The 21,972-nt window shown below is 48.5% G+C and overlaps 1 protein-coding gene across 1 annotated transcript in view; it reads right to left on the bottom strand.

Moving 5' to 3' along the window:
- Positions 1-2,000: 2,000 nt before the first annotated feature.
- Positions 2,001-21,972, bottom strand: part of GALNT17 (polypeptide N-acetylgalactosaminyltransferase 17) — a 267,793-nt gene continuing 247,821 nt past the window's right edge. The window contains exons 7-11 of the mRNA XM_054394274.1: positions 20,869-21,054; positions 13,929-14,066; positions 11,623-11,718; positions 3,123-3,290; positions 2,001-2,129 (exon numbers count right to left, since the gene is read on the bottom strand). Of these exons, the coding sequence (XP_054250249.1) occupies positions 2,001-2,129; positions 3,123-3,290; positions 11,623-11,718; positions 13,929-14,066; positions 20,869-21,054 (717 nt within the window). The remainder of the gene's footprint in view (positions 2,130-3,122; positions 3,291-11,622; positions 11,719-13,928; positions 14,067-20,868; positions 21,055-21,972) is intronic.

The following is a 21,972-nucleotide window of genomic DNA, read 5'->3' as shown; positions in this document are numbered from 1 at the left end:
TTTCTTGAGTGCTAAAATTTATTACACAAGAGATGATGCAACGGCAAAGATGAGAGCAAAAAATTCTACATCGATTCCCTATGCTGCAATTCAGGACAACCAAGAGGTAAAACCTCATTAAGGAAGGCAAGGGGGGGAGGGGGAAATAGATAATTCAGAGACAACCCCAATGGATGAAGAGGTCTTGTCAAGCCTAAATGAAAAAAATCAGCCCTATATGATGCTCATTGCTGTAGAAGGAACAATGAAATGTATCTGCTTCTGTTCAATAAATTACTAAAACATCAGTTACAAACCTGCTGCATGGCATTGAAAATTAAACTCCTTAAACATCCAGGTAGCTTCATCCTGATGCAAATGGAAGACAGGCATGAGTGCTCTGCAGCAAACAACTCTGTGCACATCCCGGCTTTGGGGAACGTATTTACATGTACATCTCATATATTAACATACTTTACTGCACCCTAGCCAGAGGGCAACCAGAAAGAGAATTATTCTGTGAGAAGGACAGGAGATGGGCTGGCTTCTCCTCTCTAACCCAGCAGAGCCTGTCCTCATTAGTGTGGCATCCATGTAAAGCAACTTTGTGAGACCATGGTTCCTTTTTCCAAGCAGCCAGACATCAGGACCCCAAACCAATCTATGGTCTCCCGTGAGGGCTGAGTGGATTTGGTAGCCAAGATGACTGTGGGGCCAAAGAAAAGCAGGTGAGATCACCCCACTGTATTTATTAACAAGCCTCAAATGATTTCAAGGTCCAGCTTTTCAGCCAAACTGCCATTCATTTGGCTCTTGTCCTCCCTCTTGCTTCCATGCATAGCTCATCAAGGTCTGCAGTGAGATGCACTTGACCACAGTCACACACTATCCATCCAGGAGAGGTGTGCTCAGGCCTCAGGAAGAGAACACCACTACCAAGTTATGGAGACCACATTATTGATGTCTTCATTCAGAGCAAGGATGTTTTAAACCCAAACCCTGCAGCCTCCATGGGAGGGAAGCCCAGGAGGGACTTTCTTCCACAGTACCTGTTCTCAGCCTGTTGCACACACCAGCACATCCACCGTCACTTCTAAAGGAGTGAAAAAAAGAAAAAAAAGGCTAAAGGTGTGTCTCCAAGGGGACAGTGCCAGGCCAATTGCCCTACTGGGAGGGCAAGGTGGATCTGCAGCTCACCACGTGCAGGAAGCATCCCACAAGCTTTACACATCATGTGGTGAGTAAGGGTAGACAACTGCACCAGCAGACAGGCAGACATCCAAGAGCTTTTCTCAAGGAAACCCATCTGGGGTCTCCATGGGAGGGACTGGTGCTGCACTGGGCTGGTTTGGTCAACAGCAGTGTGTGGGCAATGGAGAGGGAGCAATGGGAGCTCAGTAGGATTTCGCTTGATGCCCACTGTGATCAAGGGTTGGGAAGATCCATGGAAACTGCTGGAGTGAGTTTTGCCTCTCCCACACTGAAGAAAGGAGCTGCTGGATGTGGGGGCAAGAAAGGGAGAAGAGAGGGGACCCTAGCAAAACAGCACATCACTAATACTCTGCTCACATGGGACTTGGCAACCTTCTCTGCTCACCAGCAGGTTGGTTTTGGTTGCTTTCCAGGCAGCTGTATCCAAGGTCTCTCAACTCCAATGGTGGTGCAAACCTACCTGGCCCTTTGGGAGAGTTTGGTGGTGTCTGGGAAAGGAACAATTTCCTGACAGTAAAATGCTCACAAGACTGCATGAGCTTATTACAGTCATTCCAGCAGAAATAAGTGGTACCTTTTAGAGTGCTTGCTAGAAGAAAATAGCAGTTCTGACCCAATTTCACACAGTTGGAATCAGCTGTGGGAGACTAATATACAATAAAAAGACACAAATGCCCATTTCCCCCATGTCCTCTCCTAATAACATGAATAAAGCTCTGTATTGATATTTTGTCCTTTCCAAAGGAGTCCAGGCAGGTCAGTCCAAGTCAGCTGTGTTTCCAGTCCAACTCCTCTGACTCTTCCACCCTTTATTTGATGACATTTTTAATTGTCCACCTTTGTCCTGTGCAGCTGCGAAGGATCAAATCGATGCCGGCCATGCCCCTGTTCTCCACTTCCAGGCACCTTCCAGTCCCCTTGTTCAGGATGGCACCGTTCTGGAATGAAAGGATAGGAGGGGAAATATGAAAAAGCTTTAAAGGCATGGGGTTGTCTGTGGAACAGATCTTTCAGTCTGGAGAAGGCTGAGGGGAGACCTCATCCTCCTCTACAACTACCTCAAAAGATGTTGGAGCGAGGTGGGGATTGGTTTCTTCTCACACCGTGACAAGTGACAGGACAAAAGGAAATGGCCTCAAGATGTGCCAAGGGAGGTTCAGGTTGGATAGTAGGAAAAATTGCTTCCCAGAAAGGGAATGCACTAAGAGAAGGGAGGTTCAGTTTGGATATTAGGAAAAATTGCTTCCCAGAAAGGGAATGCATTAAGAGGAGTGTGTCCAGCAGACCCAAGGAGGTTCTCCTCCCCCTCTACTCTGCCCTAGTGAGGCCACACCTGGAACATTGCATCCAGTTGTGGGCTCTCCAGTTCAAGAGGGAGAGGGACCTGCTGATCCAACAGAGTGCTAGCAGGATGATTGAGGGACTGGAGCACTGTCTTATGAGGAGAGGCTGAGAGACCTGGGGCTGGTTAGTCTGGAGAAGACTGAGAGGGGGTTTGATACATGTTTATAAATATCTGAGGGCTGGGGGTCAAGAGGGAGGGGACAGACTCTGCTCAGTTACACCCTGTGGTAGGACAAGGGGCAAAGGATAGAAACTCCAGCACAGGAGGTTCCTCCTCAACATGAGGAGGAACTTCTTCACTGTGAGGCTCACAGAGCACTGGAACAGGCTGAGCAGAGAGGTTGTGGAGCCTCCTTCTCTGGAGACTTTCAAGCCCCATCTGGATGTGTTCCTGTGTGACCTGTGCTGGATTCTCTGGTCCTGCTCTTGGCAGGGGGGTTGGACTGGATGATCTCTGGAGGTCCCTTCCAACCCCTAACACCCTGCGAGCTGTGATCCTTCAGTTATCTCACACCAAAGGCAGCCGTGCCTCAGCCCCAGGGTTTGGGAAGCAGAGGGGCAGAAGCCAGGGCAGACTCCTCACAAACCTGTATGAAATTCCAGCGCTTGTGGAGGCTGCTCTTGACCTTCTCACAGTCGAGGAGCTGCGGGAAGCGGCTCTTCACGTTGTCCACCAGGCAGCGGGTATCGGGTAGGAGCGTGGTGGTCCCGAGGGCACCCAGATGAAGGAATCCCTCCTTGGTGTAGCGTGCAAGCTGGGGGTGGGGAAGGAGAGGAAGAAGACCATCAGTAGCTTTGGAACACACCATGAAAAAGTGATAGAGGTGAGGACAAGGTTGCAGAGGCCAAGGGGGAAAAAAAAAGCAAAAACCCAAACAAAACCACCCAACTGTGAAGATGGTGCACAGAGGAAGTAGAACTGACAAGAGCTAAACCCCCAACTTTCTCCAGCCTGTTATTCTTGTTGTTTTGGGGCTTTTATTTTTTTTTTTTTTTTTTTGAGGGTGACATGCCAAGAATAACTCTAAGCCTTAAATGCACCAAGAGGCAAACTCTCTTGGGCCTGAACACTCTGTAGGCTGGGGCGATGGATGATTGCCCCTGGTTTTTCAGCTGGAGCCAGCTGGCTCAGATGGTCATGCTGGAAAAGTCTATGGCTTCTCACATGCTTGGCCAGCCAGCATTGCTTTGGCCTGCAAACAATGCTGCTGGTGTGTCTGGCACAGCCTTCAGCAGCTCCAACAGCAGCCGGGCAGCTATAGCAGCCAAAGGGACCAATATGTAACTGGCCCTGTTCCCTGAGGACACAAGCCCAGACCTCCCCCATAGCTCAGGATTGCACCTAACTCCTGCACTTCCCCAGCATCAACAAAGCTGGGGAAGGGTCTGGAGAGCTGGTCTGGTGAGGACTGGCTGAGGGAACTGGGGTTGTTTAGCCTGGAGAAGAGAGGCTGAGGGGAGACCTCATTGCTCTCTACAGCTCCCTGAAAGGAGGTTGGAGCCAGGTGGGGGTTGGTCTTTACAGGGCAAGAGGAAATGGCTTCACATTGTACCAGGGCAGGGCTAGATTAAATATAAGAAGAAACTTCTTCACTGAAAGGGCTCTCAAACATGGGAATAGGCTGCCCAGGGAGGTGGTTGAATCCTCATTGCTCTCTACAACTCCCCAAAAGCAGGTTGGAGTGAGGTGGGGGTCGGTCTCTTCTCCCTGGTATCAGATGAGAGAACAAGAAGGAATGGCCTGAAAGTGTGCTAGGGGAGGTTTAGAGTGGATATCAGGAAATATTTTCTTTCCTATAAGAGCAGTCATGCATCAGAACAGGCTGCCCAGGGAGGTGGTGGAGTCACCATTCCTGCAGATGGTCAAGAAATGTTTTCAGTGGCACTTTGGAACATGGTTTAATGGCCACAGTGGTGCTAGGTTGAAGGTTGGACTTGACCTTAGAGGTCTTTTTCAACCAAAACTATTGTATGATTCTAGGATCTGACCACCCAGTGCTCCCAAGACACATCTTGGCTGCCAAGGAAGTGCAGGCTGGGAGCATGGGGCAGTTGTGATGGCCTCAGGGGTGTTGGGCAGGCACAGCACAGCTGGCACTGCCACAGCCCTTCCACGGTGGTGGGGCTGCACACAAAGGGTTTCTCCATTTGCAGCCTTTAAGGAATGCCACCAAAATATTATCCTATGCATATTAAAATCCAGGAGTGGAAAGAGACGAATGCCAGGAGCCTGGGTTCTATAGTACAGGGGAAAGATATACACAGCTGCTTATTTAAAATATGAATCAATCTATTATCTAGCAGATAAATCAGGAGGATTCAGCACATTAATTAACTGAGCATAGCTGTGACCCAGATGCTTAAAGAGAGAGAGTAAATCACAGTGGGAGTTTGGGTTATCTTGGTTGGAATAATTAAACATTGAAAATCAAGTTAAAACAATGTAACATGGTCTGGTTCCAGTAACAGTAGGTAGAGTTAGGCTGCCTGAAGCCAGCTTTGTCCTCCCTCCATGATTCTGGATGCAGCTGCAGGTGTGCTGAACCCTTTGGCTGCTCTCTGTGCTGCCCATCTGTCTTGGGAGGGATGCCTGGTGCTTCAGTGGTACATTTAGCCAATTTCTTTACTGAAAGAGTGGTCAGGCATTGTAACAGGCTGCTCAGGGAGGTGGTGGAGTCCCCCACCCCTGGAGGTGTTCAAAAAACGTCTAGATGTGGCACTCTGGGACATGATTTAGTGGGCATTGTGGTGTTGGATTGATGGTTGGCCTTGATATCATCTTGGAAGTCTTTTCCAACCTTAATGATTCTATGATACTTTATATCTCACCAAGGTCCATTTGCCAGAGGTATCCAGCCCCAGAGGTGGATTCAGTGGGGGTAGGAATGCAGAAGTCTGGGCAGCCTACACTGTGCAGGGCACAGTACAGTACTGCAGTACAGCCTCTGTTCTGCTCTTTGCAAGGTGATGCAGAAGACTACATGGCTCTGTAGCTTGACAGGAATTCCCTCTCCAAAGCACTGTGCTGGTGCAGCAGGGATGGGAAGGAGGGCAGCCTGCAGAGCTTAAAGGTATGACCATCACCTCCTCCTCCCATGGATTCACTCTCCCCTTGCTGCTCCACCAGCAAGCTCAGCTCATGCTGTGCTGGGCTCCCAGCAAAGAGAGGCTGGAGAACCTGGGAATGACTGGCCTCTAGAGCCTAGCTGAAAGCTCAGATTCCCATTATTTGTTTTTAGCAGTTTGATGTTTCAATGAGCCAAGCCTCAGCTGAGGTGGTGCTCACAACCCTGCAACCATGCAACTCGTCTGAATTTCAGCACCAACACAGGGGGTGAGGCTGCTTGTCCTGCCAGATGAAAGAGACACACAAAGAAAGGGAAAATGAGACAAGCCCTCTCCATGACAGATGGAAGAAACCATCCAGAGATCTCAAATGGGCAGTGTGAGTTACTCTCCTTCTCTTGTTTCCAAAATGTTTCCTACCATGTACTTAATTAGTGTGCTAGACACTTCCTTTTTTAATGAGGTCTGGCAGCTCATCTTCAGACAGTTGGCCTAATGCCCACAAGGCAACACAAATTCTGCTCTTACATGCTGCTGCCTGATGTGTGTGTGCAGGGGGAAATAAGTAGAGCAAAACTCAAATCTTTCCTGAGGGAGGGAATGGGATGTGGGCTGGGGTGAGACAAAAGAAAAAGGGCTGGGAAACAAACAGGGGCATTATGAAAAATGCATTAAGTGCATCTCTTTCTTGAATGTGTCATCTACTGTGTCTAGTAGCCAGATAAATACAGCCCTGAATGTGTGTCTGGATCTGGCACCTAATGTCTGATTTACTCTGCTGAGCACAGTGGAGGCTCCTAACAGCCACTGCAAGCTTCAAGCCTGTTCCACTGTCAAACCTTAGAGTGGTTATTCCCCAAAATTCCTGTCTAGTGTGCAAGTTCCTGAGACATTTATGGATTTTTTGCTTTTGATGGCTTCATTCTTCTCCTGGCATTTTGCTCCTCTCCAGAGCGACCTGGGGGTCTCAAGCACAAGGTGACAGCAAGAGCTGAAGCACTCAGTTAAATGGAGTCCTGTGGTGAGGTTTCAATCCTGCTGCCATTGGGTTTTCCTTGAGCAATTAAAAGGAAGAAAATGAAGAGCAGAGGCCAACACTTGAGATGGCCTCTTGGCCAGCTGTGGGGAGTGTGGCTGCAGCCTGGCCAGCACTTTCTATTTGGATTTTCTCCATAAAAGATGAGATGAGAGGCAGCTCTGACTCATCACCACATAGTGCGCTGACCAACATTTTCAAGAGCTGCTCCAGACAGTATCCAAGGTCTCCCTGCCTGCTGAGCAACTTAGTCAGCCTCCAAGAAGCAGATGAAGGAGCTGAACAAACAGCAAAAGACAAATGTGGAGGCACCAGCCTGAGTAAACACCTGAAGGAGTCGCCCAGCCTGGCACAGGAGAAGAAATGAAGAGAAAGACTGAGAGAAAAAGCAGGAGAAAAAAACATTTAAAAATATTAACAAGCTAACCAGTTAGAAGTGATTAATATTGATGAGGTCTTAAATCCCTTAATCAATGTAAGTGGCCCAAAGCCACATCCCCAAACTGAAATACTGACTCATAGCCACATCCTCTTACAAACACCTTCCCAGCTAAAACTACACCTTGCAAAGACCCCCCCCTCCCCACCTCAGGTACCATTCTGGGGGGGCTGCTTTGCCTCTGGGGGACCCACAGCCCCCAAAGATGCTGGGAGAGTGGAAGGGTGCATTGGTGACACCAGCACCCACTGCATCACTGAGGCTGCTCTCCAAGCTGGCACCTCCAATACATCTTCTTTGATTGCTGTTTCTGGCTGGCTGCATCTCGGGGATGGGAGGAAGTTAATTAGACATCTTAGCACCTGGGAAATAAAAGCCTTGATGACCTTCATTGACTGGATTGGAAAATAATTTGAGGTTGTTTAGCTTCCTTTCTGCACAGAGCAGATCATCAATTAGCAATCCCAAGGAAAGCATCCAGTCTTTTCCTTTTCTTTTCTTTTTTAACACAATTTAATGTGATGTGCTGGTTTGTCACCCTTGCTACTGCCATGTCCCAAATGATCTCTGTATTGATGGCTTTGTCCTCAAGTTCTGAGGCTTAAATGGGCAAAACATATTTTATCCTATAATTAAATGAAATGCTCTGCTGGGTGAACATTATCTTAAGTTTTATAGTATTAGAGTGCTTTCTATCACCTCAATCTATCACCATAGCTCTGTCACCCCAATGAGATATTACTATATTATTAGTGTAATACATCATTACAGCAAGGTGTTTCCATGATCTATTGCTTAAAAGATGAAGCCATCAAGAAGGGGGAAAAAAAAAATCCACAAGTAGCCTCAATATAATTACAGGATAAAAGGATACTTCATCATGACAGCTGATAATGACTTCGACCTGGAAGTGAATGAAAGCAGGGAGAATGGCAAGCTAAAGAGAAAATCCAAGTATTTCCCCCACTAATAGGTGTTACAACAGAAGTGCTGGGAGGAAAGGCCAAGATCTCATCCAGATTTGGGTATAGGAACAGGATCATAGGATCAGAAAAGTTGAAAAAGGCAACAAGTCCCACCTTCTACCAACCCCTCCATCACCACTAGACCATGTCCCAGCCAGCCACATCTACCCAGTTTTTGAGTGCTTCCAGGGATGGTGACTCCACCACTTCCCTGGGATCCATCACACCTAACTGCATCCATCTGGATGCTACATCCTTAGCTTAAACTGATTAGAGTCAACGGCAGAGCAGAAAGTCAGGATATAAACCAGTTCTATAGTTAATGTAGGTAACACAGATTTAATAAATAGCTATTATATATAAATAGTTATTATATAAATATAAATAACTATTATATAATAATTGGATATAAATAAATAGTTATTATATAAATGTACTTCACCAGGAGCCAGCAATGTGCCATCCTGGCCAAGAAGGCCAATTGTATCTTGGGGCTTATGAAGAAGAGTGTGGCCAGCAGGTTGAGGGAAGTTCACCTCCCCATCTTATCTGCCCTAGTCAGGCCACATCTGGAGTACTGGAGTCAGTTCTGGGCTCCCCAGTTCAAGAGAGACAGGGAACTACTGGAGAGTGTCCAGAGGAGGCTCCAAAGCTGCTGAGGGGCCTGGAGCAGCTCTGGGAGGAGGAAAGGCTGAGAGCCCTGGGGCTGTTTAACCTGGAGAAGAGCAACCCCAGAGGGGATCTTCTCAAGGCTCAGCAAAAGCTAAAGGGTGGGGGGCAAGAGGATGAGGCTTTTCAGTGGTGCCCAGGGACAGGACAAGGGGCAACAGGCACAATCTGGAACCCAGGAGGTTCCATCTGAACAGCAGGAGAAACTTGTGAGGGTGCTGGAGCCCTGGAGCTGGCTGTTCAGAGAGGTTGTGGAGTCTCCTTCTCTGGAGAGATTTCAGACCTGCCTGGGCACTGCAATCCTGGGCAAGATACTGGGGGTGACCTTGCTTTAGCCTTTTTTTTAAGGGCCACAGTATCAGGAGAGAAGTGAGGAGTTTTGGACACCACATGAACATTGAGCAGAACAGCTCAGAAGGAACTGCAAGCCCTTGTGGTTTGTTGTTTTTTGGTTTTTTTTTATATGTGTATATACAAAACCAAGTGAGCTATTTGAACAACGTATTTACATTACTCCCTAATTATACTCCCAGCAATAAATTACAACACACAGCCCATTAATTAAACAGTAGTATTGCAAGTCCAATTTCTTTTGCATGCCTTTGCCCATGCAAAAGGCTAATTTCAAAGCTTCTGCACTCACTGATAGCTACTTTGAAAAAAAAGTAAAACCACATTTTCAAGCAGCTACACTAATTGCCTGTATCACAAAACAAAAGAACTGCCACGATCTGGCTCTCAGCTGCAGAAAGAAGGGACAATGAGGAGGTGGAAAAACCAAGCAGAGGAACCTCTGCTGAGCTTGTGCAACAGGCAAGCCAAAGGGAGCTTCAGAACATCAGGCAGGGAAAGAAAACATCCTGAAGTTCAATCACAAAATCAGCTAAGGAAAAGACAAACAACCTGCCTTTAGCCATTCATCCTAAAGCCCAGGGTTAGCAATGTCAGGCTAATTTGGTTTCTCCTACTGTAATGCACTTAGAGGTTTAAGTTTCCATCCAGAAAGTCCAGAAGACAGTTTGTGCCATTTGTGCCTTTGTGCATTTAAGCAGAGCTAGGTTATATTTAGCAGTGGCTCAATCAGCCACAGTTGACTGATCTTTGTTTAAAGGCAAGGAGAAACCAAAGTGAGAGTTGATTCTACCCTAGTTGACTTCTGCAGCTGGCTCCTAGGCTCAGGTGGCTCCTGAAGTGTGCAGTTCAGGCTCAGATGAGCTTTGAGATTATCTAGTCCTGGTGAGCCTGGAAAGCCCATGGTGACCATACTGTGAGAATAGGCTCCTCACACATTCCCAGTGCTTGAATGATACATTCCTTTTTTTTAGCTGAAAATGAACATCAAATGAAATTTGACCAGCAGAATGAGAGAAGTGATTCTCTCCCTCCACTCTGCTCTCATGAGACCCCACCTGGAGCATTGTGTCCAGTTCTGGAGCCCCCAGCACAAGAAGGACAGAGAACTGGTGGAGAGGGTCTGGAGGAGGTCACAAAGATGATCAGAAGGCTGGAGAACCTCCCCTATGGAGACAGGCTGGGTGAATTGGGGCTGTTCAGCCTGGAGAAGAGAAGGCTCTGGGGAGACCTTAGAGCAGCCTTCAAGTACCTGAAGGGGGCCACAAGAAAGCAGGGAAAGGATTTTTTTCACAAGGGCTTGTAGTGACAGGATGAGAGGGAATGGATTGAAGCTTGAGAAGGGCAGATTTAGAGTGGAGCTTAGGAAGGAATTCTTTACAGTGAGGGTGGTGAGACACTGGAACAGGTTGCCCACAGAGGTTGTGGATGCCTCCTCCCTGAAGGTGTTCAAGGCCAGGTTGGACATGGATGGCCTTCAACCTGGGCTAGTAGAAAGTGTCCCTGCCCATGGCCAGGGGGGGAGTTGGACTTAGATGATCTTTAAGGTCCTTTCCAACTCAAAGTATTCCATGAATATATCAATCTATGAATCCTTCAGTATTGCTGGATCCTGGTACTCACCAAGGCTGCCATAGCTGCAGTGTTCTGAAAGTCCAGCTTGAGGTCTGCTATTGGTTTTAACAGACACCAACAGTGAGAGACCTACTGCTGGACACCACTTTGTTCCACCTTTACAGTAACCAAAGCAGTAGCATTCTCATGCTGCTTTCCTCTTTAAACATGGCAAGAAAAAGAAAGAACTATAGAAAAGGTTGAACTACTTCATCACCACTAGATGATGTGTCATGATGCTAGATGTCTCTGAGTGATGATCTCAGTTAGTGGTGATGTTCCTTAGGTAACAGATCATAGAACCATAGAACCATAGAATTATAGAATAACAGAATGAGTTGGGTTGGAAGGAATCTTAAAGATCATCTAATCTCAACCCTCACTGCCATGGGCAGGGACAGTTGCCACTAGAGCACGATGCTCAAGTCCATGTCCAACCTGGCTTTGGGAGGAGGCATCCACAGCTTCCCTAAAATTTAGGATAAGAAGCTATTGGGTTGCTTCAATACTTTTGGAGAAGCAAAAGGATTGCTAGAAAATTACGGCACCCCCCACCCAAGTCAAAATGGCTAATTATCACCCCCTTAAAAATCACTGCTTGCTGTCTTTACCTGGTTGCTAGGTTTTGCCTCTGCTGGGTGGGATGCTCTGCTTGTGTATGCCCTGCTCTGCTCAGCTGCTATTTGCTTTCAGCATTATTTACCCTCATCTGGAATATTTTTACAAGTTATGCTTTCGCTTGCAGCTTTGGCATGATTATGGTAATCCAGAAAATAGCAGCTCTAAAGGTAGCTGGGAAAATGCCCTTAGATAGCTGAAACATTTTTAACAAGAAGCTTGTGCCTTAGATGTGCAAGAAGCCAACACACGAGCTGCACATCCATGCTCTGTCCTCTGCCCATCCCACTGCTCCCAGAACAGGTGGTCGCAGCAGAGCAGCTCCTCACCTGTGGTCCCCAGCCATGGCATGGGTACAGTATTGCTGTGTGGTTCTCCTGTGGGCCCTGGTCAAGGCAGACATCTTTTGCTTTGTTGTTTCGAAGCTGTAAGAAATAAAAAGTGCAGAGTTATATAGCCCTGTCTCTTTGGAGATGAGACACCAAGAGAAGCAACCTGGTGGCCCTGTCTCTTTAGAGATGAGACACCAAGAGAAGCAACCTGGTGGCCCTGTCTCTTTGGAGATGAGACACCAAGAGAAGCAACCTGGTGGCCCTGTCTCTTTGGAGATGAGACACCAAGAGAAGCAACCTGGTGGCCCTGTCTCTTTAGAGATGAGACACCAAGAGAAGCAACCTGGTGGCCCTGTCTCTTTGGAGATGAGACACCAAGAGAAGCAACCTGGTGGCCCTGCCTCTTTGGAGATGAGACACCAAGAGAAGCAACCTGGTGGCCCTGTCTCTTTGGAGATGAGACACCAAGAGAAGCAACCTGGTGGCCCTGTCTCTTTGGAGATGAGACACCAAGAGAAGCAACCTGGTGGCCCTGTCTCTTTGGAGATGAGACACCAAGAGAAGCAACCTGGTGGCCCTCTTTCTTCAGAGGTTCACTTTTGGGCCCCTCACTACAAGAAGGACATTGAGGTGCTGGAGTGGCTCCAGAAAAGGGCAACTAAGCAGAAAAGGGGTCTGGAGAACAGGGCTGGTGAGCAGCAGCTGAGGTGCTGGAGTGGCTCCAGAAAAGGGCAACTAAGCTGGTGAGGGGTCTGGAGAACAGGGCTGGTGAGCAGCAGCTGAGGGACCTGGGGGTGTTTAGTTTGGAGGAGGCTGAGGGGAGACCTCCTTGCTCTCTACACCTCCCTGAAAGGAGGTTGGAATGAGCTGGGAGTTGGTCTCTTCTCTCTAGCATCAGGTCATAGAACAAGGGGAAATGGCCTGAAATTGTGCCAGAGGTGGTTTAGGATGGAGACGAGGAAAAATTTCTTTCCTGCGAGAGTGGCCAGGCATTGGAACAGGCTGCCCAGGGAGGTGGTGGAATCCCCATCCCTGGAGGTGTTCAAGAAACCTGTGGCCATGGCACTTGGGGACATGGTTTCGTGGCCATGGTGGTGTTGGGTTGGACTGAATGATCTTAGAGGTCTTTTCCAACCAAAACAATTCTAGGATTCTGTGACAATAAACTGCTGTGCAGTGATGTCCCCAGCCTCTGCTGCTACAGAAGGAACTGATATGGTCCTGTCTCAGCAGGCACAAGCAGGCAGGGAAAGGTTTAGTTTGCTTTAAATATAGAGTCTGATGCTGACTGCTTTTATATAATAATCACCATTCAAAGAAGCCAACTTCCTTGAGCACAGTTTCCTTTGTATTTGGCCATGTGTGGTGGTAGCAAACATATTTTTAGACTGTCACCAGCATGTTGCCAGGAGCCTGAAATCAAAGCAGAATTGCCTGTATTTCATCAAAATCTCAGGGCTCAAACATCCTGCTAGCACCAGAAGCCCCTGTGAATCACCATAGCAGTGCAGAAGGAGAAACAGGGACAGCAAACCAGCCACCAAGTAGCAAAAGACACACTTTGGATGGAGCATGGAAGTGCTAGGTTCATGCCACAAAGCCAAATGGCCACTGGAGCCCAGCCACCAAAATGCTGAGCCCTCCTCTCTCCAGGCTCTCATCTTGTAGGGGAATTGGGGAGGTTTTAGCTTGAAGACATTAAGCAAATCTGATAAGAAATCTTTCTTAAAATTAATGTCCATCAGGGGTGCTCAGGATGTGTTTCAAGCAGCCTTCTCAAACTGCCATTATTCCATGAGACCTACTGCAGCAGAGTATTATTAGTTCCCATTAATGCCTGTTTTTATATTCCCAGTACAGTCTCAAAGCCAGCAGAGATTGAATTAACTCTCCTTACTTTATCTCAGCCTTAAGCTGTTGTGACAACACACTGTATCCTACAGAGACCTTGTAAGGAATTAGGCTGAGTTTAAGTCCAAGGGTTTAAGAAGACAAGCAGGTATTAAAAATATACATCCAGCCTCTAAATCCATGGAGTCAATGGGTAATATAGATAATTTTTCTGTCAATTCAGTAAATAAGGCATTAAAATATCCTCCTCTATATGGTCTCCAAGATGAGAAATTAATCCCCAAATAGGTTTTTAGAAGCAACTGTGAGCAGATTTGGGTAAGTTTATATAATTACACACAAACAGCAGCTTTTGATTCACATTCCTCTCCTTTGAGGCTATTTCTCATCAGAGACTCACCAGCTGTAGGTATTACCAGTCTGATCTAAGGGACTGCTCAGCCTTTAATTACCTCTCCATAAGCAATGGTGTTGTTGTATCTTCTCATTTCTGGATAAACATGGTCCAGGTACCACTGGAAATTTTTACACTTCAAGCTCTTCCTCAACGCTTTCCTCTCGGAAACATCCCCAATGTCAATACCTGGGTTCTGAAAAACAGAGACACAGCACAGCACTGAATGGATGCTCTTCAGAAAATGAGTGAGGAAGAACATACTTCACCGAGGTCTGAGATCATTTCCAAGTGCCTGGGAACTGCCAACAGCTGAGTAACTCCACGGAGAGGCCATGCCAGGGGATGCCAACATGTGTGTCCAAACTGAAATCATCCTCACAGCAGTGAGAAGGAAGTCTTGAGTTTCACAGCCACAGTGAGGAGAAGGCACATCCTTCTCTCACAGGGTTTGAAGGCATCTTTGCAGTGGGCACTGGAGTGATCCTGAAGGCATCTTTGCAGTGGGCACTGGAGTGATCCTGAAGGCATCTTTGCAGTGGGCACTGGGGTGATCCTGAAGGCATCTTTGCAGTGGGCACTGGGGTGATCCTGAAGGCATCTTTGCAGTGGGCACTGGAGTGATCCTGAAGGCATCTTTGCAGTGGGCACTGGAGTGATCCTGAAGGCATCTTTGCAGTGGGCACTGGGGTGATTCTGAAGGCATCTTTGCAGTGGGCACTGGAGTGATTCTGAAGGCATCTTTGCAGTGGGCACTGGAGTGATCCTGAAGGCATCTTTGCAGTGGGCACTGGAGTGATCCTGAAGGCATCTTTGCAGTGGGCACTGGAGTGATTCTGAAGGCATCTTTGCAGTGGGCACTGGAGTGATTCTGAAGGCATCTTTGCAGTGGGCACTGGAGTGATCCTGAAGGCATCTTTGCAGTGGGCACTGGGGTGATTCTGAAGGCATCTTTGCAGTGGGCACTGGAGTGATTCTGAAGGCATCTTTGCAGTGGGCACTGGAGTGATCCTGAAGGCATCTTTGCAGTGGGCACTGGGGTGATTCTGAAGGCATCTTTGCAGTGGGCACTGGAGTGATTCTGAAGGCATCTTTGCAGTGGGCACTGGAGTGATTCACAGATTTGTGGTTTTGGTTGAAGGGACATTAATGATCAGCAAGTTCCAACCCCTCTGCAGGGACACCTCCAACCAGCCCAGGTCGCTCAAGACCCCATCTAGCCTGGCTTTGAACACATCCAGGGAGGGGGCAGCCACAACCTCCCTGGGCAACCTGTTCCAGTGTTTCCCCACCCTCACTCTATAAAGAACACTCTATAAACCTCCTGTTTAAATCTGCCCTCCTCAAGCTTCAATCCATTCCTCCTCATCCTGTCACTACAAGCCCTTGTAAAAAGTCCTTTCCCAGCTTTCTTGTAGCCCCCTTCAGGTACTGGAAGGTCTCCCCAGAGCCTTCCCCCACACACTACAAGGTCTTCTCAGAGTCTTTTTTTCTCCAGGCTGAACAATTGGACATGTTCTGGGAGCTGATTTGGAAAAGAGAAGCCAAATGGAGGAGAAAAGGTTTTGAAGCAAATAAGAAAAGTGCAGTGTAACGGGGGTGAATCTTCTCACAGCTTGCCCTGGGTTTTGGATCCATCTGAGAGAGGTTGAGTCCTGTCAACGAGCACAACAGCAAAGTGTTTGGAAAAGCTTTCACCTCCCTTTTAGGTAGTGACATACTGGACTTCCAGAGGAGCTTAACAGCAAATGGACATGAGGATTTGAAAGATGGTGACATGTTGAATCCTGGAAGTGCAAACCCCTGTCTGTGCACTGAGCATCAAAACCTTTCCCCTTACACACCAAAAGTGTGTGACCGTACCAAGATGCTATGCAGAGGGCATAGCACAGTTAAAAGGTATAAAATAAAGGGGAAAAAAAAAAAAGGTATGAGATTCAGATATAATAGAGGCAGAGAGCTAAGGATAAAGGATCAAAATTACAGGAGAAGAGAACTTGAGTCTGAACCTCAAGAAAACCTCTTGACAATTTGGACAATTACACGGTGAAATAGTCTCCCTGGAGACACAGAGGAACCCCACTGCTTGAGCTGCTTTAAAAGCAGACAAAGCCATGCTATTTGTCCTGAAGCAATAATCTTCCAGGAGCCAGCAGCAGGGGCTGAAGAGCTGCTGCCCCTTACCCTTTTATTCCATCACACAGCTTGGGGAACTAACTCAGCAGCCAGGTGAAGGAACCCAAAGGTTCACTGCAGCCCCTTTCACACGTGCCTGGGTTTCTCCTTTGTTTTAGCTTCTGCTCTTGTCTTTTGCAGTCATCATTAAGGAGAGCTGGGAAAGCAATTTTCCATTACAATGCTTGTAATGATCTCCTAATGAATTATTCACTGCTTTAGAGAAGACACCGTTTTAGTGTGTGACTGGTAGCTCATCGGTAAAAATAAAGATGATTCAGTGTGGATAGGTAGGACAGGCTGAAGTCTGAGTGGGCGAGATGGGATGCAAAGCAAAATGGGACCACAAGCCAGGCAGCACCTGAAATACTCAGTGTAAGGTGTTTGGCTGGGGTTTGAACATAGCAACCTTGCAAAGTATGTATCCATAATCCCCTGCACAGCACCACCTGTCATACAAGCCTTCTCTAAAATTAAACCCTGATTTTACTGGTAGGATCTATATAAAAACCTCAAATTGTTTTTAGGGTGACCCAGATCTGTTTCCCCAGACCCACCCACCCAGTGCTGATTGGGGTGGTGCTGCCTTTTCCAAGCCATACAGGACCTGGGGCTTTCTGATGAACTTTCATCTCTTTTTCCTGCACTCTAAAGCTGTTGCTGAGCAGAAGTATGGTGCCTGGTCTCTAAAAAAGAAAAGGAATCAGCCCAGGGACTGGGGATGAACCCACAGCAATTTATGGTCTCTGCCTATGGGCATTTGGATCTTGCAAGCAACACTTAAAAGAGCTCTGAAATCACTCCATCTTGCAGGCAACCCTCTGCCTCTCCAAAGGCTTGGAGTAGTGCCTGTCGCAGACAGTGCCCTCCTGCAGCTTGCTGGGTAAACAAGATTTCTTTCCATCTCCATTCATTTATTTCTCAGTAATGAACTAATCCAGGACTCCCCACCAGCCCCAGGCTGACAAACAGGCAGTGCAGGCAGCTCACCGACCCTTCCCAGGTACCTGGTGTTCTCTAATGCAGCACAAAGTCACAGCTACCGTGGCTCTAAATGCCAGGAACTCTCCCCAGATGCAACCTTTCCTCTGACAGCAGCAGCAGCAGCAGCTCATGTTTCGATGTTTTCCTGTCTTTCAGAGTGCCCCAGAGCACCTCACTGGCAGCTGGGGAGACTGCTGCTGCTGCAGCGCCAGGACCGCTGCCGCAGATCCTCGCAGGGCTGTGAGCTGCAAGGTGCCAAGAGTTCATCTTTATTTTTAGCACCAAAAGAGTGGCTGCAAATAACTGCTCACAGAATTGCAGAGTCCCAACGTGCTAGGGGTTGGAAGGGACCTCTGGGGATCATCTAGTCCAACCTCCTAGTAAAAGAGCCTCACCCATAGCAGGTTGCCCATTATCAGAATGTCCAGGTGGGTTTGGAGTCTCTCCAGAGAAGGAGACTCCACAACCTCTCTGGGCAGCCTGCCCCAGGGCTCCAGCAACCTCACTCTTCTTCTCATCTTCAGATGGAACCTGCTGGGTTCCAGTTTGTGCCCATTTCCCCTTGTCCTGTCACTGGCCACCATTGGAAAGAGTCTGGCCCCATCCTCTTGACCCCTGCCCTTTAGCTATGGGTCAGGATTGAGCAGATCCCCTCTCAGGCTGCCCTTCTTCAGGCTGAACAGCCACAGGGCTCTCAGCCTTTCCTCCTCAGAGATGCTCCAGTCCTTTCATTATCCTCATAGCCTCCACTGGACTCTCTGCAGTAGTTCCTTGTCTCTCTTGAACTGGGGAGGCCAGAACTGGGCCCAGGATTGCAGATGTGGCCCCCAGAGCAGAGAGGGAGGAGAACATCCCTTGACCTGCTGGTCACACTCTTAATGCACTGACATGGAGTCTGGCCACTTGTAGCAACTTTTTTTCCTCTCAAATGGTGTGGATGTCAGGGGGTGCTCTGCAGGGCACCCCAAATCCTCATGCCACTCATCATCTGGACAACATTATTGCCTCCTCCTCCCTACCACTCCTTGGATCCCAAGAAGCACCCTTAGACCTACGTGAAGTTCTCCTAGAGCCTTGCAGAGCTTTATGTAGAAGTGCAGGGAATCACCTAAAGAAGTCACCATGCAAGATGAGTGTCCTGTGTATGGTCAGCTTGTCTTGCTGGTGGGACTCCATGGTTTTCCAAAGATGCCCCATGCAAGGGTTACATGAAAAACAATGTCTTAGATGTAAGAAAACCTAATCAGCTCTGTGCAGAAAGAAATATAACCCCCAAGGCTACTTAAAGAGAGTGTTTCTGGAGCAGCTGCATGTGGTGCTGCTGGGAGGAGATCTCCTTCTGTGAGCCATCAACCTTCATTTACAGCCAAACACAGTTTCTAAGAGCTGATGGCCTCAACTTTCCCAGTGCTGGGAAAGGACCTGGGTGAACAGCCCAGGCACCTGAACCACACCATCCACAGTGATAATGCCTGTGAGCTGGGAAACCTAAGTTGTGCTGCATGTGACACAGCTCTGAAGCTTAAGAAGGGCAGATTTAGACTGGAGATTAGGGAGAAATGCTTTAGAGTGATGGTGATGAGACACTGGAACAGGTTGCCCAGGGAGGTTGTGGCTGCCCCCTTCCTGGAGGTGTTCAAGGCCAGGTTAAGCTGGGCTGGTGGAAGTGTTTCTGCCCATGGTGGGGGGAATTGGAACTAGATGATCTTTAAGGTCCCTTCCAACCCAAACCATTCTATCAATCTACCCAAGGCACAACAAAACACCTCATGCACTAATGAAGCTGAGATTAATAATCTTCTGCCAACTGACTTTACAGACAGACTCCATCTGCAGAGCAGTGACATGACATAAACTCACACTGTGTGAACACTCAGTGGGGAGATAAACACTGCAAAACAGGTTGAATTTTTAGAAATGAAAACTAAAAGGCTGCTGTGAACAGCAGGAATTCCACCAAAGTCTGTAAGTGTTGCAGCATCTCCACCAAAGCTGAGGGAGCTCTGTGGGGATGTGACTCAGGGTAGTTGAGGTTCTTCCTCACCTAGGGGCACCAAATGCTCTATAATTCAAGTTTTTAACCCACTAAAGCATCTCTCTTAGGAGGAGAGGCTGAGAGACCTGAGGCCTTTTAGCCTGGAGGAGAGCAGACTGAGATGGGATCTTCTCAATGCATACAAATATCTACAGGGTGAAGGTCATGAGGATGGGGCTAGGCCCTTTTCAGTGGTTTCCAGTGGTAGGACAAGGGGCAATGGGCATAAACTAGAACTCAGGAGGTTTCACTTGAACTCAAAGAAAAATTTCTTTCCTGTGATGGTGTCAGAACACTTGCAGCAGGCTGCCCAGAGAGGTGGTGAAGTCTCTTTCTCTGGAGTCTTTCAAAACCCACTTGGACACATTGCTGTTGGAGCTGATCTAGGTCAATCTGCTTTAGCAAAGGGAGGTTGGACTAGGTGATCTCACCTGGAGATATTCAAGACTGGATGAGGCCCTGGGCAACCTGGTCCTGTTGAGGATGACCCTGCTGACTGCAGGGAGGTTGGACTAGATGACCTTTGGAGTTCCCTTCCAGCCCAGACCATTCTACGATTCTGTGGTCTCCAGAGGTCCCTTCCAACACCCACCACTGTGTGTACATTGAGGACCCTGTGATAAGACAAGGTGTAATGGATATAAACTACAGCACAGGAGGTTTCACCTCAACATGAGGAGGAACTTCTTCACTGGGAGGGTCACAGAGCACTGGAACAGGCTGCCCAGAGAGGTGATGGAGCCTCCTTCTCTGGAGACTTTCAAGCCCCATCTGGATGTGTTCCTGTGTGACCTGTGCTGGATTCTATGGTCTTGCTCTGGCACAGGGGTTGGACTCAATGATCTCCTGAGGTCCCTTCCAACCCCTAACATCCTGTGACCCTGCGGCAGGCTGAGGGAGCTGAGGTTGTTCAGCCTGGAGAAGAGAAGGCTCCAGGGAGACCTAATAGAGCCTTCCAGTACCTGAAGGGGACCTACAAGGAGGATGGAGAGAGACTGTTTGCAAAGGCCTGTAGTGCTAGGGTGAGGGGAAATGGCTTCAAACTGGAATAGATTTAGATTTGGTGTTAGGAAAAAGTTCTTTACAATGAGGGTGGAACAATGGAAGAGGTTGCTCAGGGAGGTGGTTGAGGTCCCATCCCTGGAGATATTCAAGGTGAGACTCACCAGGGCTCTGGGCAAACTGATCTAGTTGGGGATGTCTGACCGCAGAATGGGTTGGACTGGATGGACCTGGACGTCCCTTCAAACATGATAAAACACACTCACTGAGCCCCTTGAGCAGCTCTGCAGCCAGGCATCAAACTTCCTCACTGTGAGGGTCCCAGAGCACTGGAACAGGCTCCCCAGAGAGGTGATGGAGCCCCCTTTCTGGTGACTTTCAAGCCCCATCTGGATGCATTCCTGAGTGACCTGTGCTGGATTCTATGGTCCTGCTCTGACAACTTTCAATCCCCCATCTGGATGCATTCCTGATTGACCTGTGCTGGATTCTATGGTCCTGCTCTGGTGACTTTCAATCCCCATCCGGATGCATTCCTGAGTGACCTGTGCTGGATTCTATGGTCCTGCTCTGACAACTTTCAATCCCCATCCGGATGCATTCCTGAGTGACCTGTGCTGGATTCTATGGTCCTGCTCTGACAACTTTCAATCCCCCATCTGGATGCATTCCTGATTGACCCCTGCTGGATTCTACGGTCCTGCTCTGGCAAGAGGGGTTGGACTTGATGATCTCTGGAGGTCCCTTCCAACCCCTAACACCCTGCGATGCTGTGAGTCGGGGTGGGGTGCGAGGGCCATACCTCCAGGGGCAGGTTCCAGGCGATGTAGACGTGCCATTTGTAGTCATCCATCCAGACCTCGGCCACCCGCAGGGCGTTGCGCTTGGTGTAGAACCCGATGTTGTTGTTGTAAGGCTTCTTCTTGCGCTCGATGTGAGCCACCCGGGAGCAGGGCAGCACCTCCATGCTGCCCCCACACAGCCACACCTGCAGCACAACCACACAACGCCATGTATCAGCCTGAGAGCCTGAAATCCCCCTCCCACACCCACAAGTATCCAGGCTAGCTCGGTCTGGAAGCAAATGAAGCTGTGTTTTACAGGCGAAACTACAGTCTGTGAGGAAACGCAATGACTCTGTACAAATAGACACTATTCACAACAGTGAATCAACAGAAAAAGACAACCAAGACCCCTGGCTTCCCCCTCACCTCGAGGGGCTGTGCTTCTTCCCCAAGGAGCCTTTCCCCAAGGCTGCCTCCCCCCCTCCCCAGCCAGAAGGACTTCCCCCAGACCCTCCTGGCAGAAGGCAGGGAGTCAGGAATCATAGAATAGAATCATCGAATCATCGAATCATCGAATCATCGAATCATAGAATCATAGAATCCATCAGGGTTGGAAGGGACCACAAGGATCAGCCAGTTCCAACCCCCATGCCATGGCCAGGGACACCTCACACTACAGCAGGCTGGCCACAGCCTCATCCAGGCTGGCTGCAAACACCTCCAGGGATGGAGCCTCAACCACCTCTCTGGACAACCCATTCCAGGCTCTCACCCCTCTCATGGGGAAGAACTTCTTCCTCATGTCCATCTGAATCTATCCACTTCCAGCTTGGTTCCATTCCCCCCAGTCCTGTCACTACCTGATAGCCTAAAAAGTCCCTCCCCAGCTTTCTTGGAGCCCCCTTCAGATACTGGAAGGCCACAAGAAGGTCACCTCAGAGCCTTCTCTTCTCCAGACTGAACAGCCCCAACTCTCTCAGTCTGTCCTCATAACAGAGCAGCTCCAGCCCTCTGCTCATCCTGGTGGCCCTTCTCTGGACACCTTCCAGCATGTCCATATCCCTCTTGTAATAGAGGCTCCAGAACTGGATGCATTACCCCAGGTGGGGTCTCAGCAGAGT

Source organism: Indicator indicator, chromosome 30 (assembly GCF_027791375.1).
Source record: "Indicator indicator isolate 239-I01 chromosome 30, UM_Iind_1.1, whole genome shotgun sequence".
Lineage (NCBI taxonomy): Eukaryota > Metazoa > Chordata > Aves > Piciformes > Indicatoridae > Indicator > Indicator indicator.
Note: the sequence above shows the minus strand (reverse complement) of the source record. Positions and strands in the feature narration are given on the sequence as shown.